The sequence below is a fragment of the Denticeps clupeoides genome, chromosome 5, assembly GCF_900700375.1.
Source record: "Denticeps clupeoides chromosome 5, fDenClu1.1, whole genome shotgun sequence".
Classification (NCBI taxonomy): Eukaryota; Metazoa; Chordata; class Actinopteri; order Clupeiformes; family Denticipitidae; genus Denticeps; species Denticeps clupeoides.
The window spans coordinates 4,694,675-4,716,348 of record NC_041711.1 but is presented as its reverse complement, the minus strand read 5'-3'; the positions used below and the strand labels follow the sequence as shown (position 1 = coordinate 4,716,348).

Below are 21,674 nucleotides of genomic sequence, written 5' to 3'. Positions count from 1 at the left end.
TTGATGTCTAAGTTTGCTTGTCCGGTTTTTATTCACATCTACTAAAATATCATAGGACGTGCCTGAATGAGAGAGAGAGAGTGTGTGTATATATACACTGTACAGGCCAAAAGTCTGGACACACCTTCTCCTTCAATGTTTTCTTTATTTCCATGACCATTTACATTGGTAGATTCTCACTGAAGGCATCAAAGCTATGAATGAACACGTGTGGAGTTATGTACTTAACAAAAAAAAAAGGTGAAATAACTGAAAACATGTTTTATATTTAGTTTCTTTGCTCTGATTACTGCTTTGCGCACTCTTGGCATTCTCTCGATGAGCTTCAAGAGGTCGTCACCTGAAATGTTTTTCCAACAGTTCCCAGAGGTGCTGTTGGCCCCTTTGCCTTCACTCTGCAGTTCAGCTCACCCCAAACCATCTGGATGTGTTCATTCATAGTTTTAGGACTTCAGTGAGAATCTACCAATGTAAATGGTCATGAAAATAAAGAAACACATTGAATGAGAAGGTGTGTCCTAACGTTTGGCCCGTGCTTTACATATATATGTTTGTATGTATGTGTGTGTGTGTGTGTGTATATATATTTGTATTCTATAACATACATGTCATACGAATGTGGAAAGTTGACCCCAAGAATTTCATGACATTAATCAATTGTCACAGACGCCTGGGTGTTGGGCCATGGTGGTCCCTGGAATGGAAAGGATGCAGATGTAAATTCCATCACGGCCATTCCATCAGATGCCACTGCGGTACAGTCCCCAAATGGACTTGAAGATGAAGAATCATATCCCAGTTATTCTTAATCTAACAATGAATTTGTAAGCAGATGAAGCAGTAAGCATCCTAGCTGGGGTGGAACAGGACTGAAACATTGACATTGAAAAGCATGTGGACATGATAAAACGTTTGTGTCCACCTGGAGCAAACTTGTGCCAGGCCACGCTGCAGTGATTTGAAGTGCAGAATGGACTTTCAGTCATGCATACTGAAAACTGAGTTGAAGCTGTTTATTCCTAGAAGGATTGTAATATTCGGGTGCATGTGGACTTATTGATTAATCATATGAAAAAGGTAAAAAAATATATGGTCACGTCGATTTTCTTGTCATGGATAGGTTACAAAATGTTCTATGAGACCTGTCAGTTCATCCGAATACGAAAAAACGTTCTTTGCGACTTGTTTTGAACAAAGTTTGGAATGTCGTCCGTCGTCCCAGATATCACGACTTCAATACGCATTTTACGCGCTCTAGTTTAACAGTATGAAGGTACGATCGCCATGATTACCGGCGGGGCGGGGCGACACGGGCAACGCTCCGCCCAGTGACGCCCTGACGTCCAGCCAATCAGCGAGCAGCGTGTACACATTCCGATCTACTGGCGAGTTTCGGGAACTAGCTCTCCCCCGCACGCCAGTCGGCTCGGTAGGAGCGGGGCTCGGCGTACTTCAACACGGTTATTCACGCGTAGCTCGCCGGTCGCCGCTGGTTCGGCCGCTGCAGGCGAATGAGCCCGCGAGCTCGTGGCTAGGCTAGCCCGCTAAGCTTCACGTCGGCCGGCGCGGAGGAAACGATGACCGCCTAGCTGCGCGGAGAAGCGTGTGTCGGGGTCACTGCGTGGAAAAAAAAATGGCAGCGAGCTGGACCGAGCAGCTGTCGAGTCGCCTGCGGGACCTGGCCCTCCTCGGCTCGGAGCTCGGCGCGGATCTGGGCCTGGATCCCGAGCTTTGCCCGCCGTGGGCGGTTCTCCCTGCCGCGGGCGCCGGGCTGCTGCTGCTGGCGCTGCTGCTGTGGGCCTCGGCGTGCCGCGGTCGGATCAAGAGGCGCACGCCCGGCGCCACGTACGCGCAGGATCGGACCGAAGGCACCCAACCCGCGCCCAGGACCGCCAAGGCCGAGGAACAGAAGAGGAAGAGCAAGAAAAGGGCCGCGGAGAAGGTAACCGTCGGTGCGAGCGGACGCCGGGATTAAGGGGCCAACCGGCGGCGCCTTGAAGTTCACTGACAGCCACGTAGCGGTTTGTGACTGGCCGCCTGGACGCGCAACGTGTCTTTACCATGTGCTGGCCGGGCTCCCACACGCCATTATACTCTCTTTATCTTGTAAAAAAAAAAAAAGCCCTCAGACGCACAGTTCATTTGGGACGGATGTCTAGATATTCAGGTTAATCTGCTTTTAAGAATGTTAAGACCTCATGTTTTTTTTTTTTTTACTTCTTCCCTACTCCACAGAAAGGCCAACCGAATGGCCGGGCCGTGGCTGAAGTTCCGGAAGAAGTCAAACCTAAAGAAGAGGTTGTCCTGGTCCAGCAAGAACTTCCACCTGATGCCAAGTCCGACAAGGTATTTTTACACCTTTTACATTGTGCCTGTTTCATCATACGCCTGCGTGTAGTTCCGTAATTTACTCTGGGGAGTACTGCGAAATCAGAAGGCCGCGGTGGTTAACGTAATGTCGTACTTCAGACGCGGCCAGTCCTGTTTCAGAGTTCACCTTTAGACGACTCTCCTTTCCTATCAGCTCCAAATTGTTGAGTTTATTGATTTTGTTAGTGAGGCCTGCAGCCACTGCAATGAAACGCAGGCTAATGGTTTCAGTCATCTCGATGAATAATTTGCGTTAAATCAACTTGCCACTTTGTCAGCGGATAATCATATTTCGCGTTTCATCCTTACAGTCAAAGAAGAACAAGAAAAAGCCCAAACCGGTAGTGAAGGATTCAAAGTCTTCTGCTAATGGCAAAGAACCAGATGGAGGTGAACCTCTTCCTCACCGTTCATGTTCCATCTCTGCTGCAGCTCTGGCCTGAGGCCATGCTGCTTGGTGTTGCAATAGATTGAATTGAATTATATATATTTGCTCTGTGCAAAGTGCTGCCTCGTTTAGTTTAACCTAATGTGCCCTGCGATTAGTGACCTTTCATTTATTTATTTTTAGGCGACTGGGAGACCAAGGTCAGCAATAAGGAGAAACGCCAGCAGAGACGGAAGGACAAGGTGACCGGGGATGAAACTGCAAGTACTGTAGGTGTGGACCCTCCTATTAATGTCCCTGTCCCGGAGCCCCCGAAGACAACCAGTCAAAAAAAGACTAAAGGTAACGACTAAGACTAAAGTGAAAAGGGCTAATGCTTTTTAAAAATTATTTATTTATTTATTTGTTTTTATTAATCTCATCCAAAATTTATATGTACCAGTTTTGCTGATTAGTCGTAAGTAAACAGATTTTTTAGGGGCAGCGGTTAAGGAAGCGGCCCCATAATCAGAAGGTTCCTGGTTCGAATCCACTGTGCAAAGCACCGTCGCCCGGGCGCCTGTCATGGCTGCCCACTGCTCACCACGGGTGATGATTAAAAGCAGAGGACACATTTTGTTGTCACCGTGTGCTGTGCTGCAGTGTTTCACAATGACAATCACTTCACTTTTGCTACTGGTGGGATGGAAAATCTGTGTCTGTCCCTTATTTGACTGGCTCTTTACCAGTATCCGCACTGCAATGGGTCCTTAAATTAGACTCTATCATGATTATATCTTAAGCGAACAGAAATGAGACCTGATGTGTTAAATGGTGTAGATGTGTGGGTTTTTTTTAGCATTCATTTTGAGCTACTAAAATACTAAGAAAGTGAAATGATTGTCATTGGGAAACACTGCAGCACAGCACACGGTGCACACAGTGAAATTTGTCCTCTGCATTTAACCCATCACCCTAAGTGAGCAGTGGGCAGCCATGACAGGCGCCCGGGGAGCAGTGTGTGGGGACGGTGCTTTGCTCAGTGGCACCTTGGCGGCTCGGGATTCGAACCGGCAACCTTCTGATTACGGGGTCGCTTCCTTAACCGCTAGGCCACCACTGCCCCTTTGTTAGAATAATGCTTATATATATATATATTATTCAGCTTTTGGAATCAAGGGTTTAATTGTTTTTTTGTTCTGTCCTTTAGGGGAGGTGGTTCAGGGTACAACTTCAAAAGCCAATTCAAAAGTGACTTCTCAAGTGCAAGGTACACAGCTCATTGGAACAGAGCAATGAGAAAAGGACTGATTACTAGGGGGTGTAATTTCTATGCATTAATTTTTTCAGTTATTAGCCAATCAGAAGGAGTGGTGGCTGTGAACGGTGTGGGATGGAATGACCTCAGTCCAAAGCTCCAACCCCAGATTTCCAGTTCTGAGGGGGAGAGCTGGGCTGCCTTGCAAAAGACACCTAAGAAACCTAATAAAGATCCTTTAGTCTGGGGACAAGAGATTGAGGGTATTTATTAGTTGGATATACATATTGTACGGGGAATAACATATATTGTACGTATTTGTTTCTCAATGTGCGATTTGTGAGTTTATTAATTGCAACTTTATTAGGACCATGGGCTGCTGGACGAGTTATGAATTCAGCTTTGAATCCAGTGCCAGGTTTGGGTATGTTGACCTTTGTTTTTACCTCCAGAATATTATACCAGATTCTACACAACTCTGTGGATATGAATCCTTTTTGTGTGTGGTTTCAGCTGTTCAGCCCTTGCCTGTGAATGAGAAGTATGGATGCCACCCTGCTGTGGATGAGTGGTCTGGCCTGAGTAAGAGCAAATAGCAAATCATCCCTACACACTCTCAGACGTTTACATTTAAGGCATTTGGCAGATGCCCTTATCCAGACCGACTTACAACGAGGCTTCCATGTTACAAACAATGAAGAGATCAATTCTGGTTCATTAGGACCCCCAACTATGAATACAATCTTTTTATTCACTCTGTTGTAGTTTCTATACATAAGACAGGCAATAAGAAGGTTACAAGTTCAGCTAAATATTCTCTAAAGAGGAAGGTCTTGAGCTGCCGTTTGAAAGTGCTCAGTGACTGAGCTGTTCTGACCACGAGGGGACGTTAATTCCACCACCGAGGGGCCAAGACAGAGAAGAGTCTAGATGAGCATCTTCCTTTTACCTTCAGAGATGGAGGGACCAGGCGAGCAGTACTGGAGGCTCGGAGTATACGAGGTGCAGTGTGAGGTGTAATAAGGGCTGTGAGGTAGGATGGTGCTACTCCATGTTTGGCTTTGTAGGCCAGCATCAGTATTTTGAATCTGATGCGTGCAGCTACTGGGAGCCAGTGGAGGGAACGTAGCAGAGGGTTGGTGTGGGAGAATTTGGGAAGGTTGAAGATCAGTCGTGCTGCTGCATTTTGTATGAGTTGTTGAGGTCGGATGGTACATACAGGTAGACCAGCTAGAAGGGAGTTACTGTAATCCAGTCGTGAGATTACTAAGGACTGTATATATTATTGACTGTCATTTACAGCCACAACTGAAACGCTTATCAATTGACAATAAAGATGACAATTTAAACAGAGGGGCATGTGCATGTCATTGAAGAAGTCTTTGAAGACTCCTTAATTTCTCCAATATCTAGATGTGTAAGGGATTACATGTCAAAAAGCAATAATTTATCCAGACATGACAGTGCTTCCAGATACAATTTGTTCTATGAGTGCTAGATCAGGGTGGTGCTACCTAAATTTCTCAATAATTATGGGCTATTGAGGCAGCGAGGAATGCTTAACAAATTTGTTTTCCTATTATTTTGAGATGAATGAGAACTTTTAAAGCAACACAATGAGTAAATTAGTTCTAAAAGAGTAATCAATTGAGTAATTAGTAAAAACGAATTTCCTTATCCAATACTTTTTGGAATATGAAACCTCTTCACTAGCAAGTGAATACATTCTGGCTAGAAATGCAGTTATTCAAATTTTCTTCTCACTTGCTTCATTGTTGCAGATGGCACATCTGCTGATGTCTCTTCGGACTGGAATGCTCCATCTGAAGTGTGGGGGAACTATGAGGAGCCGCAGGCTGGGGCTCCAGCCCACGTGCGGGAACTGGCTGTCGCGACCACCTTTGTTTCCGCAGCAGTTCCAGAAGAGCCACAGGTGGGCTAGTGAGACATGGGGTTAGGGGCCATGAACAGACGTACTGCCATGTTTGGGGACTTCAGGTGGTGCCAACTGAATCTCTGTCTCAGTGAATGATTCCTTGTCTCACAGAGATCTGATGATGAGAAGGAGATGGGTGACCCTGCTGTAGCTGGGAGTGGCAAATCCAAAAAGAAGAAAAAGAAGAAGAAGAAAGAGGCGGAGGCAGAAACTGCTGGGAAGGTAAAGACAAAATGCTGCGCTGCTTCTGTAGCTCTCGGGTTGTCATTGCCACAAACATTAGTTTGTGTTCATATGCACTAGCATGACCACTGTTATCTTTATATATTTTTGCTTGGAGTACAGTTTAATCCACAACTTCTTATTGTGTAATAATTTTTTACTCGTTACCTCCAGAAGGGAGATTCTGATTCTGCTTTTGGGTGTTCATGCTGTCCATTCTTACTATTTACCAGGAGGTGGCGCAGAAGGATTCTCCACCTGTGGTGGTGGCTCCTGTTCAGCCAACTGCCAAGGCTGCTTCTACATCAGAAACCAGTGTTAAAGCTACTAAGAGTTCAGCTGCTGCTGATGCCAGTTCTAAACCTCCCAAGAATTCAAGTGGTATAGATGCTGGCTCTAAACCTCCCAAGAATTCAAATGCTGTTGATTCTGTCCCAAAACCTCCCAAGAGTTCAGCTGCTTCCAATGCCAGTTCCAAACCTCCCAAGAATTCAAGTGGTGTAGATACTGGCTCTAAACCTCCCAAGAGTTCAGCTCCCGCCGAGGCCAGTTCTAAACCTCCCAAGTGTTCAGCTCCCGTCGAGGCCAGTTCCAAACCTCCCAAGAGTTCAGCTCCCGCCGAGGCCAGTTCTAAACCTCCCAAGAGTTCAGCTCCCGCCGAGGCCAGTTCTAAACCTCCCAAGAGTTCAGCTCCCGCCGAGGCCAGTTCTAAACCTCCCAAGAGTTCAGCTCCCGCCGAGGCCAGTTCTAAACCTCCCAAGAGTTCAGCTCCCGCCGAGGCCAGTTCTAAACCTCCCAAGAGTTCAGCTCCCGCCGAGGCCAGTTCTAAACCTCCCAAGAGTTCAGCTCCCGCCGAGGCCAGTTCTAAACCTCCCAAGAGTTCAACTGATGTAGATACTGGCTCTAAACCTCCCAAGAGTTCAACTGATGTTAGTTCTAAACCTAACAAGAGTTCAAATGGTACAGATGTCGGTTCCAAACCTCCCAAGAGTTCAAGTGGTGTAGATACTGGCTCTAAACCTCCAAAGAGTTCAGCTCCCACCGAGGCCAGTTCCAAACCTCCCAAGAATTCAAGTGTAGATACTGGCTCTAAACCTCCCAAGAGTTCAGCTCCCACCGAGGCCAGTTCCAAACCTCCCAAGAGTTCTGCAAAGGCTTCACGCCCTTCAGTTGAGGTTGGCATATTACGCATCATCTTCCTTACTTTGTGGGTAACCAGTACTTGTTACTACTTGCTGTTTGAGTTCTAATGCTAGCTGTCTTCCTTGTTTATGCATCAGACTGGACCAAAGGGCCCTGTTGTGCCAGAAAATTCTGCACAGAACCTCTTGACTCAAGTGCCACAGAGGCCATCTGAACCTGAGACTGCCGCCAAGCAGACTAGTGGTCCTCCTCCTTCGCAAAGTAAGTCGAACAATTTCAGCCATCACAGTAAGATCAGAGTGTTTGCTGTTTTCTCATGGAATGTACAAGGTAAATGCTATAAGAAACTTTTGTTTAGTCAATAAATGTCCCAGTTAAGATGAGCTTCTGTTTCTTTTATTGTAAGTGTATTGCTGCACTTTAAAGCCACCATATGTCCACCCATTAGCGACCTGCAATTTCTCTTGGCACTTCTAAGTGGTTCTGGTACTACTCCATCACACAACAATGGAAGACATATCTGGACTTCATTGTGGTCCTAATAACTGAGATGTGCCATCATCTCATTGTAACCATTTTTTCCTTCCTGTTTAGTCAAGTCTGAAGGGAGTTCTCCTAAACAAGTGAAAAAGAAGAAGGCCAGAAGAGAAACGTGAGCACGGTGTCGCACCAGAGAATTCATTATATGCAAATGTTTTTTTTTTTTAAACGAGATGAAATTGTGTATATGCAATACTTTGAGTGTATAGAGTTTTATAAATGACTACTTTATTAAAAATGCAGTCATTAGTCCTTCACTCTGAGGTTGCTCAGAGCAGACGGGATATTGCTCACCACATCAAGTCAATGCTGAGTTTGCCAGGCTAGGCTGTAGACCAGCCTGGCTGAAGTGAGTTGATTATTTAGGAATATATTTTGTTATGATTTGTTTGTAAATTGAAAGATGTGACTGTATGATCAGATATGCCGTCACAGTCCCAGAGTGACACCACGTGTGTTTTCTGGAAGTCTGAACTGTGGTTATGATTGAGCAAACTGTTATTCTGCACCCAGTAGAATGATTAGAATTGCTGGGCCTTCTTAACTAGATTTCTAATTAATTGATTTCAATCTAAATCTACCTTTTGAACACAAGCCATATGTTAAATAATTTAAAAGCTGTTTTCTTTATCTGAAATGGGTTTGAAATGTGCTTTATGCTAAATTTCCAATGTACCTCTGTATGGGAGTATATTATGATGTTCTGATTCTTCGGGATGTTTTTGGCTTTAATTTTGTGGAGTACTTGATTTTGCTTTTTTTAAGTGTCTGTACATGGGGAGCAGGACCAGAGAAATCTTTATTCATACTCTGTTGCTCAGCGCCCAGTCAGGAAGAAATAACAATGCCTTAACTTATTATATTTCACAATTCATGGTCCGCCATTTCACTTGTGTATTTGGTCACATGTAGCGGTGATCGTGGAGAATGGATATGGCCGTTAACAATGGCAAAGTAACATGGTGATGTGGCTTTGTGTGTTTTTTTTTTTTTTCCTCCCCCCCCTCCTCTCGTGTTCTTACGGATGCATTTTTGTATGTTTAGCCATGACACAGTGGTGGTCTTACTTTCTCCAGCTGGGCAGGTGGGCTCCATGCTGCCGGACTGTACACCTGCGCTTTCTTTCAGGCACTTCTACACACTGCTTTGGGGAACAGTAGTGGGAGAAGGCTTGATTTCCTTAACTCCCCCTTGCTTTTCTCAAGTGCTTAGTTCAGTCTAACTAGTCGCTCTTCTCTTTGACCAGCAATCAAAATGTATGCATATCTTTGCCAACTTGTTTAAATAAACTGCAATTTGTATATTGATTAATTTATTGCGGCTTTTTATTTGATTATTCACTTCGTGGGCCAGTAGTAATGTGACTGAAAATGCTTTAAGGATTTTGAATAAAGGTCATTTTACTGCAGATTACCTGCAGAAGTCTGTGCAAAGGAAATTTGTTTCTAAACCCCTTATTATCCACGGTTATCAGTAACCATTTTTTTTCTGTGGTATTTGTGTTCACCATTTCTTTCACTATAAAAGTTCAGTCTCATTTGCATGTCAACTTCTGCATCATCGCTGCTTACCACATCTGTTTCTTGCATAAGATCAGACCGAGGCATTTTATGGCCCCCGGGCTACATCCGGCCATGTTGGTGACGTGTCGTGCTGGTGGCACTGAGGGGTATTCCTGTGTAAGGGGAACCATAAATACCACACTGCTTATGTGTAGTAGCACTTGGGGGTTTAAGTAAGTCATGGCTCATTTCCTTGGTGGCCTTTCTGACTCCAGACCTCATAATTTTTTTTAGAGGAAAGGTTGCGGAGCTCATGTCGCGGCGTTCAAGGGATACTGACAAACATGCAGTTTTTCATGAAAAAGCGTTTTTCATGAAAAAGCATTTTTCATGAAAACACCTGATAACTTTTTTGTTATTGTTCTGTCTCTCGCTGTTCAAATAAACCTTTCACTGAAATTATAGACTGCATTTATTTCATAATGGTCAAGCTTACAAAATCACCAGTGGATCATATAATTAATTCCTCCACTGAATGTCCTATCATAAAAAAAAAAATCACTAGAAACCATGGTCCAGTGCTTTGGTTAACTCTGCAGCGCTAACATGTCCAGATGAAAAGGAGGCTTTTGAAAGCCTTACACTCTCTCGAGTTATGAGTCTGTGTTAAAATAAAATGACCTACTTGTAATTATAGTTTTTACTTTTATCTTTTTTTTTTTTTATAGAATATTCTTATTACCAGTAACAACAAAAATTTACTGCTCTTTACAGGTTGAGAAAATTCATATTGAACATTGGACAATTCTCTGGAAAAATGATTCATGTAATATTTGCATTTTTGCTTGTCGTAATATTTAAGATTTGGATAATTTGGAACATTTAATTTCAATGTATTTAAAAAACTCAAGGATTTCAAACAGTTACCTCTCGCATCTGGCATTCTCTGATATTCAAAGTTCAATTTATATATGTTGAATAGTGCATCAGTCTTAATTAAACCTGTCATATGTTAAACTTAACAGCTTTCCGACCAGTGACACTGTTGTACGTCCCGTACATCACGTCCCGTGCATCACACCATCTTGGTCACTTTAGTTGCATATATTGATGTTGCATAAACATTACTTTATTAAAGCGTTTTGACACCCATTATGGTTATATTATGGTTATATAATGCTTATAGAGTTTGTAAGATGGGACGTCGCATGGCCATGACGTTTGCGTGGAGGTTCAACACCTCCGTTTTCCATGTCTTTGTCGGACGGCTTTGCAGCATTTGGCGGCCCACCCCGGAGCCAAAGGTGGGATCGCCTGTACTCTTTGTCTTCCCCAGAATTCTGATTGGTTTGTGACAACTTCCTGGGTGTCAAATGTATAAAGGAATGTTGACGTGTGGTCGAGGGACTGCCATTTTCTTTTCCATTGGGAGCTGAGGGAAATTTTCCCAAAAGTACCTGAGTCTTTCCTATTTGACCTATTTTTCTCATGGCTGTTCTCTCTCTTACTCTCCCTTTACTCTTTCTTTTCATTTAGGTTTTCTCTGTAATATTGGTACCTTTTTACATACAATATTCATATGTAACTACAATAATAATTTACTGATGTTAATAAATTAGAAACTTTTCATCCTTTTAACCTCTATTGTGCCATGCATCTTTCTGCCAGGTAACATCAAGTTGGAGTGGTTTGAATACAGTGCTTTTGTGTGAAGAGAGAGAGTCTATTCTCCCCAGTTTTACAAGTTCAAAGAATTTTATTGTAGAAATTGTAGCAAGACTAGTTTTCTGTGTCCCATGCAAACACGTCAAGTTTTCAAACTGCTTGTATGGCTTTTGTCATAACTTTATAACTACCCAGTAGTAAGGCACGACAAGTACTAGATACATCTTATTCATTTTTCTGAGCACTAGTTATGGGGATAAAGTAACTTGTGTTATCAAAATGTTCCATGCATCACATGGAGACTTGCTCATAGTTAATTTCAGATTATTGTTGGTCCGGCCCTCAAACACAGCTCAGGTATCTCATGTATCTTATAGGGTCTTAGTAGCCTAGTGGGTAACACACTCACCTATAAACCAGGTTCAAATCCCACTTACTACCATTGTGTCCCTGAGCAAGACACTTAACCCTAAGTTGCTCCAGGGGGGGATGTCCCTGTAACTACTGATTGTAAGTCATCTACATTACAATGCATATTTATAAAATGCATTACACAGAGGTGGACTGTTGTATTTGATTGTGTTATGCATATCAGTAATGCGTATTGTTGACTATCAGGTCCATTTTGTTGCAGACTGAGAGGAACAAGTTTGATTGTCCGGTCGTCTTCTGCTCTGGAATCGCATGTCTGGCCGGTACAATATATTTGCTATAAGGAACATTTTTCAATAGTTATTGACACCTGAGAAAGGGGCGTGGCTTATCCGTGCATATGGCCTAGGTGAGTATACAGTAGGGTTTAAACGACTTCTCCATCATCTTCATATGTGCAATCCCAGCCTTGCCACTGAACCATTAAAAACAATAAAACCAATAACACTATAAAAACACCAGCATCACCTCACCACCATCATACCCTGCCACTTTCTCCTCCCCATCCACATCACCACAGTGAATAACAATCAATGGAGGGCGGCAAGCGACAGGTTTAGACTACTCTGTCGCCACCTATTGGCGAATGTATAGAAGACAAAACACCTTCAACAGCCTTCATTTCTGTTAATGCTGATATTCATGGCCAGTTAACAACACACGTCTGCAAGAGGCGATAAAACTGTTCTTGCTGCTTTACACGACCTGACCACAGTGCCAGCTGTCTATCCTGAGTGTCCTCACACGGTCCTCACAAGTACAGGTCAGGCCAAAATCTGGACACACCTTCTCATTCAATGTGTTTTCTTTATTTTCATGACCATTTACGTTGATAGATTCTCACTGAAGGCATCAAAACTATGAATGAACACATGTGGAGTTATGTACTTAACAAAAAACATGTTTTATATTCTAGTTTCTTTGCTCTGGTTACTGCTTTACACACTCTTGGCGTTCTCTCGATGAGCTTCAAGAGGTCGTCACCTGAAATGGTTTTCCAACAGTCTTGAAGGAGTTCCCAGAGGTGTTTAGCACTTGTTGGGGTCCAGCTCACCCCAAACCATCTGGATTGGGTTCAGGTCCGGTGACTGTGGAGGTCAGGTCTCCACTTTTTGTTAAGACATAACTCCACATGTGTTCATTTATAGTTTTGATGCCTTCAGTGAGAATCTACCAACGTAAATGGTCATGAAAATAAAGAAGACACGTTGAATGAGAAGTGTACGTTTATCCGTTTGTTACTCGTCTTGGTTTGTGTTTGGAAGTGTTCGGGAGGGTCCTGCTCCGCGCCGTATTTTCCTGATCTCCGGCTCCGGTCACATGGTGGCCGCGCGTCGCGCCGAGTTTAGACGTCGCCTCGCCGCTGAGATCGTGGCGAGCTGAGCGGGAAGAAAAGACATGATCTCCCCGCGGGAGCGACGGTTCTCCGCCGGCTGCTGCCTCTGCTGCCATGTCCGGACGGGCACCATTATCCTGGGCTTCTGGTACATGGTGAGAGACGTTTTTTTTTCTTCTAATAATTCCATTTTATTTACTACATGAATTAAAGTCCATCAGTGTGGGGTGTTTGAATGGGTTTACTTTATATATATATATATATATCTGTGAATTTATTCGGGTCAGGGACACCAGGTCTCCTTTCCCCAGTGTTGGATTCTCCCCCACAAACTTTATTACAAACCTCACTATGGTGAGCCGTGTGCATGGCAGCCGTGTTTTAGTTGTTTCTCCGTTTTCCTTTATCCTTTTATCTAGTTTTATTCTTGCCTCTTCAGCTCATCAACGGCGTGGTGCTGCTCATCCTCCTCACGGCACTTTGCGATCCAGAGCATCACCACTTGACCAGTGCTGAGCTGGCCAACGACCTGGACGTCATGGACGAGTCCCGTAAGTCCCTGGCCACGTGCTCCACAGTCATACTTCAGGGAAACCATGTCAGGGTGGTAGTAGTCTAGTTATTACACCTCGCACTGCACCTCGTATACTCCGAGCCTCCAGTACTGCTCGCCTGGTCCCTCCATCTCTGAAGGTAAAAGGAAGACGCTCATCTAGACTCTTCTCCGTCTTGGCCCCTCGGTGGTGGAATGAACTTCCCCTCGAGGTCAGAACAGCTCAGTCACTGAGCACCTTCAAACGACAGCTCAAGACCTTCCTCTTTAAAGAATATTTAGATTAAATTGTAATTTTCTTGTTGTCGAACTTTGTGTACAGAATCTACAACAGAGTGAATAAAATAGATGTATTCATAGTTGGGGGTCCTAGTGAACCGGAATTGATCTCTTCATCGATGGTAACTTAAGCACGTTGTAAGTCGCTCTGGATAAGGGCGTCTGCCAAATGCCGTAAATGTAAATGTAAATGTAGTGGATAACACACTTGCCGGAAGACCCAGGTTCAAATCCCACCTACTACCATTGTGTCCCTGAGCAAGACAAGGCGGGGGGGGGGGGGCGTAACAGCGCGTGCCACTCATGGTCGGCCGTGTCAGCTCCCCAGGAAGCAGTGACGGCGTACGTGCTGGCCGACGGCGAACTGACTTTGATTGGAGCTGACGGCGCCATCCCAGTTTTGTAGGGATTACGTCCCTCGGCGGCGCCCTGTCGTCGGCTGAGCTGCTCGGGTTTTGGAGCACCGGGTGGCCTCGGTACAGGCCGAGGTGGCGTACGCAGGGGGGCCAGACCGGACAGCCTTTTGAATGTAGTTGAAGCTTTGTGAATGGTGGGTTTGTTAGTGTTCCGCTGACGAGAGCTTTTCTGTCTAGTTCATCTGTAGAATGTGGCCCTTTTTTTTTGGCTGGGTGCTGAATGACTTTGGTGCCTTTAGTTTTTGCTATTGCACTTTATAGGAAATACATTTGAACATAAAGGCCAAGCCTGTGGTGAGGTCAGCCTGGCCAGTAAAGTGGAATTCTACCCAACAATAGGAGACAGTGGTGGATATAATATGGATATATGGAAATTATTCTGCACTGACAAATGCTAGAGAATGAAAATTCAGCAGTGCTCGTATAATGTCTAGAACAAGTGAAATGAGTTTCAGACGCTCTGTGTCCTGGTTGATCATTTATGGCATTTACATTGACGGCATTTATCAAGACGGCCTTATCCAGAGCACCATACAATCAGTAGTTAGAGGGACAGTCCCCCTGGAGACAATCGGGGTTAAGTGTCTTTTTCAGGGACACAGGGGTCTGTTTCCTAATCGTGTTAACCTGTGTCTGATGGTATAACGCGGCCCTGCTTGTTTCTGTTCATCGTGGGGTGTGTTACCTGTTCACCTGTTACCGGATGTCTCCCCTGTCCTGTTCATCACAGATTAAACTTTTGTCTCGTGATGACATTCGTATGCGTCCTCTTCATCGTCAAGTCTCAGTTCACCCGCCTTGCCTTGACACAAACTAATTTTTTAAAATGAGAAAAATGCATTAAAACAAACGACAGCTACGGTTTACTTTTTTCAGCGCATCCATACACTGTAAAAAGTGAATGCTGGCTAAACTAAAAAAAAATTGAAGTAATCTGTCACACCTAATATTTCAGCATTGACGTAATGTACATAAATTAATCAAACCTGCTGTAACCTGTTTATTTACTTCACGCCAATGCTAAAATATTAGGTATGACAGATCACTTCAATTTTTTTAACTTTAGCCAGTGTTCAGTGTATTTAACAGTAGTTATTCTAAGTGATCACAGTATTTACTTGCTTTATAATAATTGTTGTACTCCAATAAACAACAACAACAACATTTATTTCTTATGTAGCTCAAAACCACACACAGTATGTCTTAATGGGCTTTGACAGGCCCTACAGTTGACACCCCCACAGTTGTAGAGGTGGAGAAGTCCAAAGTGTAGTATAGAGAATCTGTTCATGTTTGGAGGTACTGGACAGTGCAGCGTAGGTTTTAGTCCAGTGTCATGGTGTACATTACGTGTCCATTATGATGCTACTGGTCCATTTGAAGATCCCTGAAACTTTTTAGTGGCTGTGGTGACCCTCTTGTTCGTCTCATGCTAAGTCGTCGTTTAGCAGTTGCCAGGAACCAGGATTTATCTTCTGATCTCTTCACTGGAGTCGGCCGGTAGTCTGTGCACTTGATGGTGGCAAATCTGAAATATGAAATATGTGGTTATAGTGATATATTTATAAAAATATCTTTGAGAGAGAAAAAATGCACTGTGAAGGCATATTTGATGCAGAACCGATACTGAATGTAAGTGTTTGAGCCAAAGGCAGACCTTTGAGACTTTTTCTTTTTCCAGATATGTGCATTGCCACAGCAATTTCCTTACTCATGATCATGATTTCTGGAATGGCCACATATGGTGCATATAAGGTCAGACACATATTTTTACTGGCTGCATCATTTTATGATATTACTGTTGTCATGTATTAGATAAATCATTTATTGATGATCAGTCCTCTAATTCATATTGCCTTTGTCTTTCCAGCAACATGCTCCTTGGATTATACCGTTCTTTTGCTATCAGATATTTGACTTTGCACTAAACACCTTGGTTGCAATTAGCGTTGTATTCTACCCCAACACCGTACAGGATTACCTCCAGCAGCTGGTGAGTGAACGATATTATATATATTACATTCAGGACAGTGTTCAACGTTCATGTTATGACAATATTATTAAATTGGTATTTACTATTCTAAAATCTGATGATTAGATATTTGAATGATGCACCCAGTGACTGTATTATGTAGTTATGCACTTAACAGAATATTTGGTTGTAATGATACGTTCTAATACAAGACCGTATGTATTGTCTTTATTTTAAAATATGTTTCTCATGTTCTCACAGCCTGGCAACTTCCCCTACAAAGAGGAGATAATGGGTATGAATGTGGGCCTAGTCTTCATCGTGCTCCTCTTCATTGGTTGCATCCTGGCTTTCAAGGTTTCATATCAGACTTCACTTATTCTTTTATGTTTGTGATTCTATTGTTTGCTACTAATTTATTACTGTTTTTTGGTTACAGAAGTAGCATTTAAAAAGAGCAAAATCATCAATGGGATGGTAGTAGCCTAGTGGGTAACACACTTGCCTATGAACCAGAAGACTACGGAGTCACAGGTTCAAATCCCACTTCCTTCCATTGTGTCCCTGAGCAAGACACTTTTACCCTAAGTTGCTCCTGGGGGGGACTGTCCCTGTAACTACTGATTGTAAGTCGCTCTGGATAAGAGCGTCTGATAAATGCCATAAATGTAAATCAAGGTCACCATGGATTTTAAAATAGACTGAAAGATAGACTTTAAGATAGACAGAAAGACTGAATGTCTGAACTTAAATGGTTTTAAATGGTGTATTCATCCTTGGTTTAATTTTAGTTCATGTTAATTTTGGTTTCTGGGTTCAGCCAATACTCATTAGTGTCTCTACTCTATCGCTTAGACATTTGCAACACTGCTCTTTGCACTGCTCTTTGCTTTTCACCTTTGGATTATGATTGTGACTTTTACTGAGAGGTACAATGGTTAATTTTAGTTTTCCTCTTTTGGGTCTTATTCAGGGTCAGTTACTTGCTCAGATACAAAATAGTAGCAATGGGGTTTGAGTCAGTTTTATGGGTCAGCTGGATAAAAGTCACGTTTGTTATCTAAGAGGCTATCACCACCCGGTGTTGTGTGCATTATTAATCATTAATTACAAAAATGATACTGAAATGGTGAAAATGATGGTGAATCTAACTGGCCCTTCTAAAGCTGGTATAATAATTATTTTTAAATCTGTGTGTATAATCTGTAATATATGTAATATATATGTAAAACAGGTGACCACCTTAAATCAGAAATCTGTGGGACACACCTTATTCAAAGTAAATGACTTAATAAAGACTTAATCTTTATTCATTTATTTAATCTCTGACTTTGGTCATTTAGTAGTGAACATATTAAAACATATATTATGCATATTATTATAAACATATTATGTTTTAATTGGTACAGTATATAAACTGCAATAGCATTTACATTCTGTAAATTATGAATACCGAAGGTCCAAAATATGAAATAAAAAAAACGGGTGCAGTGGGGTCTGGGCCAGGCCAGTAAAATGTTGATATGGTAAACCGAGACGTTTGAAGTTGGGTCACTGCCGTGGGATGTGTTCAGGGCTCTTTTGTGTAGGAACCAGTCACTATAGCAGATGGTGTTATGCTTGGCCCGAACCCACAACCCACTGCTGCTAAAATGATGATGTGGGGATGTCTGAGAACACTGCGTTTTTATCCCACTTGTAAGGGAGGCATACCTTAGTGGAAATTGAGTCATCTGATTTCATCAGTGGACTCGATTCAGAGCTGTCAGCGGTGACACCGCTCACAGATGAAGGCCCTCTGATTGTGTTTGTACAGTGAGCTGAAATAACATCTTTGTGTTTTTATGTCGAGCCCAGAAGATTATGATCAGTTCCACCTGTGATGCTCTTGGCCCTGTTTGAAACAGGATGGAATGAATTTGGTCTCTGGGTTGAACACAGAGGGCCATTTAAGAATGGTTGAAGGGTTGATGGTGACATTCCAGGATGTCACAAGGCCCAAGAACTGGTAATAATTTCTACTACTTCAGTAGCCATAAACAGAAGTGTTAAAACAAAAAATTCCCTCCACATTTTATCGCAGTTGTTGTACCTATAGCATTTCTTGCGGTTTCCAGTTGTGGTGTATTAAACACTCAAGACTCAAGAGACTCAAGACCTTTTATTGTCATTGTACAGTTGCCTGGACAACGAGATTTGTTAGCAAGGTTCAAGAAAGGCGGCAGTGCAAGATACACAATACAAGGGTACAAGTACGGACAGTATAAAACAGTACACTAGACATACTCAGTATGTATGAAAGTGAAGTGATTGTCATTGTGAAACACAGCATGAAATGTGTTCTCTGCTTTTAACCATCACCCTTGGTGAGCAGTGGGCAGCCATGAAAGGCGCCCGGGGAGCAGAGTGTGGGGGCGGTACCTTGCTCAAGAGGACCTCAGTGGAATCTTGGCGGTTCGGGATTCGAACCTTCTGATTATGGGTCCCTTTCCTAACCCGCTAGGCCACCATACAAGGGCATTATAAATATGGCTGGTAGTTAGCTTTTGTGACAATGAACAAAGGAGGGTCATGAGTCCCCCATCTAAGTCACATTAATTAATGCTATATATACAGTACAGGCCAAAAGTTTGGACATACCTTCTCATTCAATGTGTTTTCTTTATTTTCATGACCAATTACATTGGTAGATTCTCACTGAAGGCATCAAAACTATAACTCCACATGTGTTCATTCATAGCTTTGATGCCTTCAGTGAGAATCTACCAATGTAAATGGTCATGAAAATAAAGAAAACACATTGAATGAGAAGGTGTGTCCACACTTGTACTGTATAAAAAAAGATGTGTCAGCAATTCTTTGCAAATTCATGAACGTGTATTGCGTAATGCCTTTACAGCTGTTCATTCAGAACAAAATAAACTTGCTTTCTCTGTCAATTTCTGTAACTAACAGCCCGCGTTATTTTCTGTCTCTAGGCCTACCTGATTTTATGTGTGTGGAACTGCTACAGATACGTGAGTGGACAGGGAACCACAGATCTCTTGGTGTACGTCACCACTAATGACACCACGGTGAGTCTGGGCTTAGGGGAGCAGAAGTACTGAAACAGTCAAAGCTAGAAAAGGCAGAATTATTAAGTGTCATAATTTCTCCTAAGTTTTTATATATGGTCTGAGAACCAATTCCAATTAAATAAAACATCATACATTTCAGTAATACATTCAAACCAGAAGAATTGCCAAATAAGTCGCATTTTGAGGGATCAAGAGCAGGAGAAACTTCAGTTGAGGAGAACATTCTAGCAGTAAAGTCATCATGTCAGAGGAGGAAGGAAATATAAAGTGTTTAGGCTTTTAGGGGTTCTGCAGACACAGTAGTTTCCCACTGGCAAAGCCATTAGTTTGGCCATGATGCTGCCTGAAGTGGTTGGTCTGTCCACTAGTGTCCTGCTGCCCACGTTGGCCTGAAATCCACATCTGCCTGCTCAACTGTTGCAGATTGTTGGCCTAGATAAAGCGTTGGAGGAGCGGTCCAGTGCTGAAATACTGCAGAGGAAGTGCTGTTTTCTCCATGAAAAGCTGAGCCGGGCTGCGATCGTGTAACCGCGCTGGAATATTAGATATGGGCTGGAGCAGAAATGATTATTCATTAACATGTGTACTGTACTGTTGCTGTAATTTTCCACTGGTGTGTTTCTGTCTGTGAGTGGCCTTGTGCTTAGTAAACCTGCTGTTTATGTTCCAAGTGCAAGGTCATCTACAGAAAGATTATTACCCAATGACATATTAGGGAAAAATTAGTTTTTTTGTTCATTCTTGAGCAGCTGCTGGAATATAGGGTGGTAGTAGCCTAGTGGGTAACACACTCGCTTATGAACCATTGTGTCCCTGAGCAAGACACTTAACCCCAAGTGTCTCCAGGGGGACTGTTCCTGACTACTGATTGTAAGTTGCTCTGGATAAGGGCGTCTAATATATGCCGTAAATGTAAAATGTAAATATGAATGTAAAATGTGAATGTAAATATTTGTCTGTGACAAAAATGATGGGGCCCAGCAGAGGATTTATATGATAAATGGATTGGGAATATTGGGAAACTTCAACGTGAAAAGCAGGAAGTATTCTGAATATATGTTTATCTTTCCTTTATACCTTCCATAGGCCATTATTTCAAACCTATCTGAAGATACCACGTTATTAATAGATGGCTGTGATAACCAGACATGCATCTGTCATCTTATCATATTTTGCTATAGAGCTTCCTTTTCATGTGCCCATGACATGAGTGTTTTAATCACTGCAACAATCTATTTCCTAAATAGGGAGAATGAAGTGGTATTTGCAAGGACAAACAGGGGTTTATGGTGATGCTTTTCATTTAGAAATATCACAGAAAACAAAGTACATTCAACCTCTACCGTTATTTCGATTTTATACATTTTGTATAGATATTTGTCTTACTAGTTCATATTCTAATGCTAGATGTAAAAATCTGGTGTGTGAAACTGCAAGGCCAAGTAGTTCTTTTACCACCATGTGGAGAGGTCACCATTGGTGCTGTTTGAGTGAGTGGACTGTGAAGGAGACACAACAAGAAAGCAGATACTGTGCTGGTGAAAACAATCTGACACACACACATAGCAAGGGCCTGCAGTGTAATGAGCCACAGTGTAATGTAGAGCTCATGTGTCTGTTTCATTATGTTATGTCATAATCTTTATGTGATGTTACAATTGCCCTCACTGTCCCATAAATGGCTGGATCTGTGGTGCTGTTACCTGTGATGTCAAGGACAGTAGTACATGTCCAGCAGATGTGTTCTCTAGAAACTGTGCATCTGGGTGCAATTTCACGTGCCTTTGTACGTATAATTCTATTGCTGTTGATTGCCAGGTGCTGTTGCCTCCATATGAAGATGCTGTTGCTGTGCCGCCTAAACAGGCTCCACCCCCCTACATGTCGGCCTGAATGGTGACCCTCTGCTCCTTTACTGCTGCCTAGACTTTAGCCTCATTTAGGCTCAGTTCCATTCCATTGTACCCAAGTTGGACAGAAGTCTGCTCACTCGCAACTACAGTTCTCAACACCCTTCAGCATGTCGTGATCCCGTCATGTTGTTCAAGTGGTAAAAGTTTGGAGTTTTTCATTACACCTCTGAGTTCAGACCATGATCCAGCTACGATTGCTTTTCTGCCATAATGCATTTTGGAAAAATCCCCCCAAAAAACTGAACATATGTGATATGCTGCTCATTCAGCCTGGACTGGAATATTTCTGTAATAGTTGCTGATGAATAGCTGTTCCTGTGCTTTTTCAATTACACCAACAGAACCTGAATGAAAAGAGCAGTCCTCTGACCTGGGTGCACATATTGCCAAGCTGTTCGGTGATTAGAAATTGTCCCCATGGGACCCCTGCAATAAACTGCTCCTGACAGTGGGGTGTCCGCATGACTTGATATGTATTTATATCATAATGTAGAGATCTGAGCACATGTTTTTCTCCTAGGCAGCAAGGATTATGTTGCTTTTGGGAGGATGTTTTCATTTGGATCCAATTCACTTGACAATAAAATAATATGAATTTTAAAATACTTATGGTTAGTTTATCATAGACCCTGGTCAAAATGTGATTGTTTTAAGATATTTCAGACTAGCCACTGATCACTGATCAGTGTTATA

At 42.7% G+C, this 21,674-nt stretch overlaps 2 protein-coding genes across 5 annotated transcripts; both read left to right on the top strand.

Annotated features, from left to right (window-relative positions):
* The first annotated feature begins 1,360 nt into the window (after positions 1-1,360).
* LOC114791324 (protein LYRIC-like) lies at positions 1,361-9,147 on the top strand. Of its 2 annotated transcripts, XM_028982075.1 has the most exons (14): positions 1,361-1,942; positions 2,236-2,346; positions 2,682-2,760; positions 2,942-3,100; positions 3,948-4,007; positions 4,088-4,258; positions 4,363-4,419; positions 4,509-4,577; positions 5,777-5,928; positions 6,043-6,153; positions 6,387-6,682; positions 6,761-7,328; positions 7,434-7,557; positions 7,891-9,147. In XM_028982075.1, the coding sequence occupies exons 1-14, from the start codon at positions 1,634-1,636 to the stop codon at positions 7,950-7,952; spliced, it is 2,328 nt and encodes a 775-aa protein (XP_028837908.1). In that variant the 5' UTR covers positions 1,361-1,633; the 3' UTR covers positions 7,953-9,147. The 2 variants fall into 2 exon arrangements, with proteins under 2 accessions (XP_028837908.1, XP_028837907.1); XM_028982074.1 differs by having other exon boundaries at positions 6,387-7,328.
* A 3,624-nt stretch (positions 9,148-12,771) lies between these two features.
* Positions 12,772-21,557, top strand: LOC114790576 (lysosomal-associated transmembrane protein 4B-like). Of its 3 annotated transcripts, none has more exons than XM_028980754.1 (7): positions 12,772-12,926; positions 13,211-13,322; positions 15,701-15,774; positions 15,890-16,012; positions 16,253-16,348; positions 18,970-19,065; positions 20,887-21,557. In XM_028980754.1, exons 1-7 carry the CDS (start codon positions 12,834-12,836, stop codon positions 20,959-20,961), a joined length of 669 nt encoding a protein of 222 aa, XP_028836587.1. In that variant the 5' UTR covers positions 12,772-12,833; the 3' UTR covers positions 20,962-21,557. The 3 variants fall into 3 exon arrangements, with proteins under 3 accessions (XP_028836587.1, XP_028836586.1, XP_028836589.1); XM_028980753.1 differs by lacking the exon at positions 20,887-21,557 and adding an exon at positions 19,492-19,678; XM_028980756.1 differs by lacking the exon at positions 18,970-19,065.
* The last annotated feature ends 117 nt before the right edge of the window (positions 21,558-21,674 follow it).

Coding starts and splice junctions, on each gene's coding strand:
- LOC114791324 (XM_028982074.1), top strand. CDS start 1,634: ATGGCAGCGAGCTGGACCGAGCAGCTGTCGAGTCGCCTGCGGGACCTG. Junction 1,943..2,235: donor AGAAAAGGGCCGCGGAGAAG/GTAACCGTCGGT, acceptor CCTACTCCACAG/AAAGGCCAACCGAATGGCCG. Junction 4,008..4,087: donor AGTGACTTCTCAAGTGCAAG/GTACACAGCTCA, acceptor TAATTTTTTCAG/TTATTAGCCAATCAGAAGGA.
- LOC114790576 (XM_028980753.1), top strand. CDS start 12,834: ATGATCTCCCCGCGGGAGCGACGGTTCTCCGCCGGCTGCTGCCTCTGC. Junction 13,323..15,700: donor GGACGTCATGGACGAGTCCC/GTAAGTCCCTGG, acceptor TTCTTTTTCCAG/ATATGTGCATTGCCACAGCA. Junction 16,349..18,969: donor GTTGCATCCTGGCTTTCAAG/GTTTCATATCAG, acceptor TTCTGTCTCTAG/GCCTACCTGATTTTATGTGT.